Source organism: Meriones unguiculatus, chromosome 9, assembly GCF_030254825.1.
Source record: "Meriones unguiculatus strain TT.TT164.6M chromosome 9, Bangor_MerUng_6.1, whole genome shotgun sequence".
NCBI lineage: Eukaryota > Metazoa > Chordata > Mammalia > Rodentia > Muridae > Meriones > Meriones unguiculatus.
In genome coordinates, this window is record NC_083357.1 from 15054524 (window position 1) to 15065701 (window position 11178).

Sequence of the window (11178 nt, forward strand, 5' to 3'; positions counted from 1 at the left end):
GTTTACTGTAGATGGAAACTGTGCTCCTGGGCCTTTCTAAGCATAGCACTACACAGGGACCCTATAGCTGTCTGTTTGCTCCTGAGTAGATCCTTCCTGTCATTTCTGTTTTACAGAAAATTGAGCTGTCAAGCCTAAGTCATACAGAAAAACCTGGACAAGACTAGGCTCTGTGACCTGGTGTATACAATCCAGTCATCCTTTTCCTTACTGGTCAGATTGTTCTGTGATGAAGGAGTAAAATCCAAGTTTTTCCAGACACTTTTATTTATATAACATTGTATCTCAGACCATGGCAATAACTTTCTTAGTCAAGGATGCTCCATGTGTAGTGTGTATGCTTATTTATTATTTATTATTTTCAGTGTTCTCCTGATGAGTACATTAGGAAGTTACAAAATTTGGTTCAGAGATCATTGATTAAATGCTAAGTATTTGGGATTGTCTGGGGATTCCTGAGATGCTGGAGTCTTGGCTGATCACACTGAGGTCTTGCTACTCTACACTCTAGTCAATTTGGAAGTCTCTAGAGTTGTAGAGCTCACAGATGGAATCTTTGACTTTTACTCTGGAGGAGCCATGAGGATGTATGGGATGAGTCTGGATCATAGAGATTCTGAAGGTTGGTGGCACCACTGGAATGAGGGCTTGGGCTTCTGGAATGTTCCTGGCTGTCTGAAATGAAGCATCCTGGTGTCATAGCTCACTGCTTCCATGAAGGTTGGCAGGGGTCAAGTCAAGGCTCCTGGTCTCTCCATAGCTGGGCATCGAGGTCTCATCTGGTTGGGTCCAGGCTTCAAGAGGCTCCTATATCTGTGGGAGAGCCCCAGGCACAACCCATAACTTGGATGGGGGCTTGCTTCTGCATGGTTTGCAGGGCCTTGTATAGTTTCCTGGGCATGAGTGGCAGCAGACAAGAACAAGGGGCATGGGAAGGCAAAGTGAAGTGGGTAGAACACGGGTGGGACAAGGAGGAAGGCATGATTAAGACTCATACATAAAAATTTAAAGACATCAAATAAGTAGATCTCAGTGCCCTCCCTGGAGCCTAAATAGACCTTTCCTGGCATCAATTAAAATAACACTGAGCAAGTGTTATTTGAGTGAAAATGGAAAGGACTATGAAGTAATGGTGATGAGATTATTTTCCCTCAATGTTTCAAGTTTATTCATGTCTGCATTGTGATGTGGAAATTAATGGCATGGAATCTAGAGCTGAACTGCCTGGATTCAAAGCCTGTAAAGTATTCACTAACTGTCAACTGACAAGACCTTCAACAAGATCCTTGAAACGTCTCTGTTGTTTGACCCTGAATCCATTAAAAAAAAAAAAAAAGGAACCAATAACAGTATCTAATTTTCAGGATATTGTAAAAATTAAAAGTGTTAGCAGATGTAAATGTTTATGAAAAACAAAATTTAAGAATCCTTATTTATCCTCAACCAAATGCATTCGTCACAAATTAGAGCCCATCACTCTATCACAAACATTCAAACAAGCAAATAAACAAATGAAAGTGATTTGCTATGGTGAAAGCCATGCCGATCTGATATGCAAACTCACTGAAAACTGTATTTGCTACTTTCAGTTACCCAAGATGAGGAAGATAGGTTATTGTGAGGCTAATAAACAGAAATACAAGGATCAGGAGACAGGGAACTGTTTCCTTTGATTACACCCCTGGGCAGTGAGGCTGCCAGCTCTGGCCAGAACCTCCTTTCTAGGGTTATGGTTCTGGGCCTATATGTTATATGTCTACTCTAGCATTGCTATCCTGAAACCCTCAAGAAACTCCTCTTTCCCAATGGGTAACCTTTATCACTTCAGTTAAGCCTCCTTGTAAAGACAGAGACAGCTGCATGGTGGGGCACTCAGTCTTCTCTGAGTCTGCCTCTGTGGGTTAACTCATTTTGTTGAGCTTTGAAACTGAGAGTGTGCCACATATCCTTAGGACCTGGGCTTGTCTCAGATATCAGAAGTCTTTCTACAGGGCCTCCCCGGAGCCTCTCTGGTGACCTTGTGACAGGTGGAGAGAAGATAACCTGACAAAGGCTCATAATTTTGATCTGATGGGATCTAAGAAGCTGAGAGTCTAATGTAGGCCAGTGTCTGAGGCCCTTCAATAGCCAACTGTGTCAGTGTATTCAAGTTCCTTTCAAAAGTGCTGCCTGGACAGTGTCACTATGCAGTTTGTAAAACTACTATTAAAAAAATCTCTATCCCTTCTTTAAGTAAGCTGGTAAATGCAGTTACTTCATTTATAGTGTTAACTTTCAAAGATGTTTTTGTTACTTCAACACAGAATCTCAAGCCTTGCATATTGTGTCATTGCATGGGCCTCGCCCAGCAGGTGGACATAAAGCAGAGTTCGGAAAGGTTTTAGGATGAGCAGCAGTCATTCTCAATTTGTCTTTTGTCCCAGACAGCATTAATTTCTCTTCCCGTAGAAAATGGAGAAGGCACTCTCCTGCCAGGCACAGGGGACTAGATTACAGGAACACAAAACATTCTGAAATCCTGCCATTTGATTGCCCAATACCCTGATTCATCTTCTCCTTCCTTCTCTCTGGATTTCAGGGTCTGTCCTGGGAGATGCTGGGTGGAAGCACCACGCCTGGGCAAGCATGTGCTCTGGGTGTTGAGTAATCATCAGCAGTGAAGAGTCAAGAGAGACAAGAGAAGCTGGAGAGAGGAGAGGTTTGCACACACGTATACATACACACACAGGTACATAGATGCATTTACAAATACTACATACATAACACCTATGCTTTATGTAACTCCATACACAAATATATACAATAAATAGGGGTTCTGGGGTGAGTTCAGCTGCCTTGGAAACCCAGCCTCCTCCATTTTGACAGCAAGACAGGTTCACAGGGTGTCATGGGCTTGGCCTGATGCTGTCCGTGTGCCCTGTGGGCATAACCTTACCAACTTCTCAATAACAGCAAGCTGGACCCTGTTGCCACATACTTTCTACAGAGGAGAATTCTCAGGAGCATAAAGCCAGTGAGTGGTGGAGCTGAGCCCCTACCCTGAGGGCGCTTTCCTATGGAAGATTCATCCTCACATTCTGTGGGAAACTTCCCTCCGAAAATGAGGCAGTCTGTTATAGTGCAAGAGCCCCACAGACCCTGGTGTTCAGTTCTATCTTTGAGACTTTCTGAGCCTCAGTTTCCTCATTCTACTTAACTGTGGCAAGGTCTTCCTGGGATGGGGCTTAGGGTTTAAAGGCAACTACGTAGTAAGGGTCCAGAAAAGATGTCTGCTTCTGTCTTCTTGTTTTAAATTACTCATGAATTCCACCAAGAAAGTTTTGAAATATATGCTCAACATAGAATCCATAACTTGGGTCATTCTTCTATTGTCCTGTAGAGTGTGGTGCATGTGTTTATCCAGGCTTCTCTGTACATAGTCTGTATGTGTGTTTATGTACCTAAGTCTGTGTGTGACACATAGGTATATGTTCGTGTGCATGTGGTGTCCATATTTGTGTGTATGCATGTATTTGTCTTTCTATATGTGTGTAGTGTTTGTGATTATATATGTAGTTGGTGATGTGTGTAGTTGTGTTTGTGATCCTAGATGTGTGATATGAGTGTATATAATGTGGTGTGCTTAGGTTTGTGCATGTAGTGTCTATGTTTTTGTGTCATTATGTGTTGTGCATGTGTTTATATTCATGTGCTTGCATGTACATACATGCATCTGTATGGTTGAGTGGGTATGTGTGTAGGGTGTGTGCATGCACCCCTCCTCCCAATTTCTCTTTTCTGCCTTTGTGCATTTGTGCAGGGAGGGGCTAGAGGTGAGGACAGGTTCCAGCAAGCCTTCAGTGGGGAGTCGACATCTCTCTCCCCTACATTTGCACTTTATTTCACAAGCTGCTGTGGGGAGAAGAGCTGCTGGCAGCCAGTGCTCACCCTCCACCTTCCCTAGGCGGGTGCCTCACACTTGCTTATTCACGAGGTGTGTGTGAGAGAAATGCTTATTTTTACCCAGCCCTGACAGGGTGTGATGGCAGTGTGGAGGAGGGGCCTGTCAGCCTCTCAGGGGTACTGAAGTTGGAACTATCTTGGCTTTCTCATTTTGTTCCCCTCTTCATTCACACTACAGTTTTCTCTTGGGAGTCAGGACTCTTGGTAGCTGGTGGTGGGCTTTAGTGCCATAGCTTGGAGGAGCAAGGAGAGCCGTAGCCTTGGACATCCCAGAATTAGCACTAACACTGTGGCGAGCTGAGACACAGGCCCTAAGTTGAAGTCAGACATGTCTGGTCTGAGTTCTGCAGCCTTTCCACTGGGCTCTGCCTGCTCTAAGTGCTCTCTACAAAATCCACAGAAGTCAGCTCTTAGCCAGCAACTCAGAGCTTCAGCCTGCACTGGCCTGGAGTCCTACTGCCGGGGTCTATGTGCTTTTGGATCTGAACCTGGGCCTGTCTTCCTTACAACCCACTTTTCAGTCTCCCAAGTCTGGGAGAGAGAACATTGGCTGTTCCAGGATCATGCTGCTGATGAAGCCCAGCATGGTGTCAAGACTGAGCCTTAATGCACCTACCTACATGTTTGGGTGCTGTCTTGTCTCCTAGGAAGCCAAGTTCTCTGTACCCACAAACTCCACACACTGGCTGGAGACCCTCTTGCAGTTCCTGTCTTAGGTCTATGGGTGGCTATGGTTTGTACTGCTCTAGGCACCTCCTGTCCTGTAGCATCTCTGTCTCTGTTCCTCCTGTTTGCCCATGTCAGACTTTTATGCTTGCTGTTCATTTCTATTCTCCACCATCTGCATTCAGACTCGAAATATTTCCCGTAAGGTCTCCCATGCAGGGATGACTGATTTCCCACACCTCTCCTCTTTTCTTCTCCCTTCCTTCCCTCCCCTCCCCTTCCGTGTCCTTCCCTTCCTTCCCTTTTCTCCCTTTTTCCCTCCTTTCTTCTCCCCTCCTCTCCCTCCTTCTCCTCCCCTCCTTTTTTCTTTTTTCTCTATTTTTTTCCTTTCTTTTCTTTCAATAGGCACTAAACTCAGGGTCCTGAGCTTTCTAGGCAAGTACTCTTGACTGACTGACCCAGCCCTTGAGCCATGACTTCACTGAATATCTCTAGCTGGTCTCAAGATTCACATTCATCTTAGGTTAGCCTCTCTAATTCTGGGATTACTGTGTTCACATGCTTGGTGCCTACACCATTCTTAAGAGCTTTTTCTTAACAGAAAGTGTCCAGTTTTAAATGGTTAAATTGTTGACCCTTCGGAGGACTCTAAACTCTATGTGGCTAAGATGGAATGTGGTCCCTTTCAACTAGCCCTTGACACCAGGTACTGACTGGCCTGCCCCATGGCCATCCTAGAAGTCCTCCCACTTCCAGCCTAGACGGGATGAGGTCACTTACCTTTCTTGGCTGTCGGTTTGTATCTAGGAGCTAGGTGACAGCAGGGCTTGAGTCTTGGGAGCTTGACAAGATTCCTTCTGCCTGAGAAGTAAAGGAGTACAGATCCTTTTTCAGTGGGCCAGGACCACCATGGGCCTGATCTGTATAAGGATGACTTGGAAGAGCTTCTACTCAGAAAATGTGGAGTTCAAAAATATTTGTTAAAAGCTGGGCAGTGGTGGCACACCTCTTTAGTCTTAGCACTCAGTAGACAGAAGCAGGCAGATCTCTGAGTTCAGGGACACCCTGGACTACAGAGAAAGTTCTAAGACAGCCAGGGTTACACAGAGAAACCCTGTGTTGAAAAACAAATCAATCAAACAAACAAACAACAAAAAATATTTCTTAAAAAACAAATAACCACCTCCAACAACAACAACAAACCAGGATGAGGTTGGTGAGGGAGAGAAGAGGTAGCCTATGTCATGTGACTTTCCAGAGCTAAAGTAGATGTTGGAGGTCACTATACACTCTGAATGTTTCCTCCTCATGATGATGTTTGAAAACACTGTGGAAAAATGTCTTTGTGCTTAGACATTAATTCTGACTGGCAATCCAGATCTGTAGTCTAAGAAAACATCCTAAATACAGCAAACCTTTTATATACATAAAGATTTTGTGACTGTATAGTTAATATAGTGTGTTTGAGCACATGAATTCATGAATGAACACTCAGGATGGCAAGTCATGCACACACATGTCTGTTGAGCAATTATATACCCTGAAGCTGCTGGATACAGTCCTAAATGGAGGGAAGGTTTATGGTCAAAGACGTCATTCTCATTTACTTTCCATTAGAATCATATTGGTGACTTTGAAATTGTCCAAAAATAGAGGTCTGATAAGGCAGTGCCGTGGACTGTGCTGAAGAATCTAACCACTGTCTTCCTTATTAGGAGGTACATTTTCACTCCAGAAACTTTGGAGAAAACAAACAAACAAACAAACCAACCAACCAAACAAACAACCAACCAAACAAAAACAAATGTTTCTTGTAACCCTACTTCTCAGAGAGGATACTGTACAGGGCTGAAGTTAATCATCAGTATTTTGGGAAATTAAATATATGGTGAGAGGCTGTTGTTATTTTTTAAATTCGTTATGTCCACTGATTGTTAAAATCATAAAGATTGATATAATAGAGTAGGTAGAAGGAGGTTAAGTAAGAGAAAAGCTCCAATAGCTTTTAGACTGAAGAAAAGCAATAAGGAGATGGAAAGGTGACTCAGGCTTTAAGAGCTCTTGCTGCTCTTCAAGACAGCCCACATTTGCTTCCAAGAACTTAAGTCCAGTGGCCCACAACCACCTGTAATTGCAACAGCAGGGAATCCATCCCTCTCTTCTGGCCCTTGAGGGGATCTGCACATATGTGGCATATCCACACACAGACCCATAAATAAAACCTTACAGGCAGCAGGTATAAATAGTCTTCTCTACAAGGATAAAAAGATCCCAGCCAGGATACAAAGTAAATAAAATGTAATACATGAATAAAAGATCATGTATGTTCCCCATATCTGAACACACATCAGCATCCCACACAATACATCCCCCTATTGTACATACTCATTCCTTCTGCCCATGGAGCCTTCTGTGAAGAGGATTTGAAATACTCAAGTTCAAATAGTCAATTGTCCATTTACTTTGTCCCAAACACAACATAAGTGACAACAGGGTTTTCCTGATTTTCCAGACGAGAATGACTCAGGTGAGTGGCTGAGCCGATTTGTGCTTGCATGGTCTCAGCTTGCAGCTTCATATACGTGTCAGGTCCAAAAGAAACTCCACTTCCCCAAATTCTGTGTGCATGTTTTCCTCAACCAAAGGAGCCATTTCCTTGTTACTTTCAGAAGAAAAGATGGTTGTTTGTGATGCCTATTAGCATACCAAAGCACAGGCTGGCCTCCAGGACTTGTCAGTAGAACAACTACTCCTGCTCCTCTCAGTTCTTCTCATCCTGCTCTTCTACCCTAAACTGCTCTAGCTCATGGGATTCCCTTCCCCAGCTTCTCCTTCCCATTTAACCCTGACATTTCAGCCATGTGCTCTCTCTTTTCTCTTCCTATCTTGCCCCCTCCCTGACTCTCTTGGTTTCCTTTGCCAGAATTCTTTTTGTCTTCTTCTCTCCCTCCTCTCCTTCCTCTCTTCTCTCATGGCCAAGTTTGCTGGCACATTCACTTTTACTACCTCCTCTCTCTGCTCTGGATTGTTCTAGATGACTCTGGCTGTACTTACCTGACATCTACAAGAAAAAGCTTCTCCTTAAATGGTTAAGCAACCTTGAAACAGCCATGTTCTCCATTTATACAACTGGTGCCAAAACCTTCAATTTACACAGTAGGCCCTCAGCATATTTGGGAGCACACAAACCCTATGAGGCCTAACGTCCCCCAAGTTATCTTCTACCTTATTGGGCGCTGTGGCAGATGGAATATCTGCATTGTTCTCTCCAGTGTTCAGGATTGTCTGCCGGGACCCCACCAGTTTCTGTTTGAAGCCTCCCCAGACTATGGAATCAATGATCAGATGCACGTTACCTTCTGAGGAGAGAATGCAGAAGCTGAGGAGCAGCATGCAGAGAAGACTGGAAAGGACTAGAAGTCTCATAGTGAGGTAGCTGGAACCTCACAGCTAAGGCAGGAGTGGCACAACAAAAGGCCTCCCTTTGGCCTCTGGAGACATTTATAGGGTGGCAGAGAGGCGTTACCCAACAGGAAAGGCATGAGCCCTAGAAGTCTCACAAGTACAGTCGGCCCCTCCCAACAAGACAATAAACCAGCTCTTCAAGAAGTCAGCAAGATTAGCTGACTTGTTGCATGGACCTGTAAATGTCTAGCCCTGAGAGCTGTTCTGCGTTGGCCTTAGTGCTTAGAGAAGGAAACTCTTGGACAAGGAAAAGCCACTGTCCAGGGTTGAACGTTAACTTTTAGAGTCAGCAATAACTCCATAGAATTCAGATCTTCCTGATCTCTTGTAAATGTGGCTGGAAAAGGGGCCATAAAACCAAAGGCAAAGCCTTGTGGAGAGCCAAATGGCTTAGGTTTGAATCCTTTGACATTCATCAGCAGTGGTATCTTGAACTTGTCATCATTAAATATCTCTGAGTCGGCTGTCCATATGTGAAGTGGACACAGAGCTGCCTGAGGATATGTTCCAGAAGTCATCTATTCCAAGCTGGCCACTTATAACATTGCTAACTTATGTGGGCACCACAGCTAGTCCCTGGTGGGCAATTGGCAAGGTGATTAAAGAGTGCTATATGTCAGCCCGAGCAAGGCATGACAACTAGGAGAATCTGACTCAAGGAGTAAGGAAGTGTTACACAGTGGCAAGAGGCTAGATCACCTCCTGCCATGTCTCCTGGACCTCTACTGTCCTAGACATGTCCTGCACTGGGATGTGATGCTGTACCTGACCCCAGAGCCTGCTGTGCAGAGAGGTGACTGCCACACCACATAGCTCCACGTCAAAGGCCCGCGAAAGCTGCACAGTCAGTTGTTAACGAACGGGAGAAGGCTGTGCAGGGGTGGAGTACATAGGGTTTGGTACTAGAGTGGGCTGGTATGGTAGATCAGGTGGTGGACTTCCTGGACCACAGAGGAGTTATATTGGACAAGATAAAAAAGGGAGGGCTAGTGTCTTTTGGTTGAGTAGACAGTCGGCTGGATGCTTAGGGCTCCTTTTCTGTTAGGAATGGTCTATTGTCTCTAAGACACATGTCCTAAGCCAAGGGAGTGAATGGAAGGCAGCTTCCTGTGGGGCAGGGCAAACACAATATTGTATGCATGCCTTAGCACGTGCCAGGCCTTGGTCTTGAGGGTAAGAGGAGCCAGGTGAGAGATAGTGAGAAATAGTGGGTGAGCAATTTCTATACACTTTGATGAGCCTTTGCTCAAGTCTGCTCAAATACCCAACTCCTGAGTCAGTTCCTGTTCCTTCTCCCAGGCCGAGCCCAGAAATCTTCTCTCTCAGGCTTTTCTGACACCTGGTGTGGTAATGTTGAAGGTTAACTCCCAGACTTCTCTTTCTTCCCAGGAATAGAGGTCCAGGAGACAAATGGCCTGAATCCAGGGAGCAAAAGCAGTGTAGGACAGACACTGAGCCTGTGGCAGGATTATGATTCATGGGCATCTCTGAGGAGATGTGAACAACACAGGGCTCTGCAATGCCAAGACTGTGCTGGAGTCTAAGGTACATGGCCACCTCTGCCCAGGTCAGGTTGTCATTCTGGAGAGGATTGAAGATAAGGTGTTAATCCTAAGATTTGCTGAGGAAAAACAAATTCCACCATTTTGGATTAAATTTAAAGGAAGCTTTATTAAAAATGAAATACTGGCCAAGAGATGGACTTTAGTCAGGACCATTCCCTGGGATTTTCCAGCTGAATGGCCCTGAGACCATTGTGGCAGTTTATAAAGACTAACTTATAGGCCTCTGAATTTCACCACGGGGTTTTGTTATTTTCCAAGAACTACAACCCCCATTCCAGGAATGGGATTCCAGATGGGGCTTACAAGTTAATTTTTGGGTATTTAAAAGGCTTGGGCATGAGGAGGTAAACTAACAGAGGAGAAACTGGCTACATTACATACGTCCACATCAGAACTTAAGGAATAAAAGACCGAGAAGCCTGCAAATGTTCTTCCAGTCAAGTGCAAGGGACAGTGTGGGAGGCACTTTCTATCCGATTGGGCACGAAGAAGCAGTTGACTCTGGCTTTAGGAGAAGTATGGAATATTAGCAGGTGGGCCAGCCTGCAGGAACTCCCTTCTGGAAGGTTTCTAGAGCCTTCCTGTATCCTGAGATCACTATTATGGTGGGACAGCAACTGTCCTTTGCCCTGATAGGCATACCTTTCCTGTAATAGGGAATAGATGGCTGGTTTCTAACCCAGCAGGTACCGTAGGAGGGTGTCACATTCTAGCCAACTCTCCAGGATATGCCTTGCTGCTGGACACTGGCCCATGGTGCCTACACTTTCCTTGGGGCTCTTTCTGCTGCAGGCTAGAGACACACTTTAGGCTCATGCGCAAAATGGTTCAGAGAGAAAAATCAATGGCCAGGGGACATTTTAACCAGCAGCCTATTCTTTTTATAGATGTGAGAAAATTTACAGTTAGTTCACCCAAAGGAACTAGTTCAGATTCCTGGTTTATGTAGGACTGTAGGTCATGTTAGACCAGTCCTTGCCTCTCTGCCAGCTAAGGTGTTCTTTTTACTCTAATGCTACCTCAAGAGAAGATGAATGTTTCCAACAGTGGCTGCCCCACCTCTCTCCTGGGCACCAGCTCTGGAGTTCTTCCTGAACTCAAACTGTTTAGTGGGTACAGAGATTAGAGGAGAGCTAACCCGAATCTTCTGACCCACTACCTCAGGCTCCCATCATTCTCCTGGGATTTGTCAGCACTCCACCATGGAAACAGAAATGGGCTTTTTGTTATCAGCACAGCCTGCTCCTCATTGCAGGACAAAGCCACAAGGACAATGGGTGGGAGGAATCAACCATTTTGGGGGCTTTTCCTGACAGACACATAACACAGAATTCTCACATTTGTGGGGGTTTGCTAGAAGAATGGATTCCTATGTTGGAATTTTGCCTGCTTTTTAAATGTTCACAAAAAACTACTGAAGCAAATTAAAATAGTACAGGGTATATAACATAAACTCTGAGCTCAGCCTCAGCCCCAGGGACAATCACTCTTCTCAGATTTTCACTTACTTTTAACATTTCAAAGATAACTGCCAACTTCT

At 44.8% G+C, this 11178-nt stretch overlaps 1 protein-coding gene across 1 annotated transcript; it reads right to left on the bottom strand.

Moving 5' to 3' along the window:
* Positions 1–269: 269 nt before the first annotated feature.
* On the bottom strand, positions 270–8102 carry Gpr15lg (G protein-coupled receptor 15 ligand). The gene is made up of 3 exons (XM_021645273.2): positions 7965–8102; positions 5389–5469; positions 270–893 (listed from the first exon to the last, which is right to left on the bottom strand). The coding sequence occupies exons 1-3, from the start codon at positions 8032–8034 to the stop codon at positions 808–810; spliced, it is 237 nt and encodes a 78-aa protein (XP_021500948.1). The 5' UTR covers positions 8035–8102; the 3' UTR covers positions 270–807.
* Between the last annotated feature and the right edge of the window lie 3076 nt (positions 8103–11178).

Excerpts from the sequence above, each read along its gene's own strand:
- Gpr15lg (XM_021645273.2), bottom strand. The coding sequence starts at position 8,034 with ATGAGACTTCTAGTCCTTTCCAGTCTTCTCTGCATGCTGCTCCTCAGC. Across the intron at positions 5,470-7,964 it reads CTGCATTCTCTCCTCAGAAG|GCAGAAGGAATCTTGTCAAG; the intron begins GTAACGTGCATC and ends TTTACTTCTCAG. Across the intron at positions 894-5,388 it reads CAAACCGACAGCCAAGAAAG|GAAACTATACAAGGCCCTGC; the intron begins GTAAGTGACCTC and ends ACTCATGCCCAG.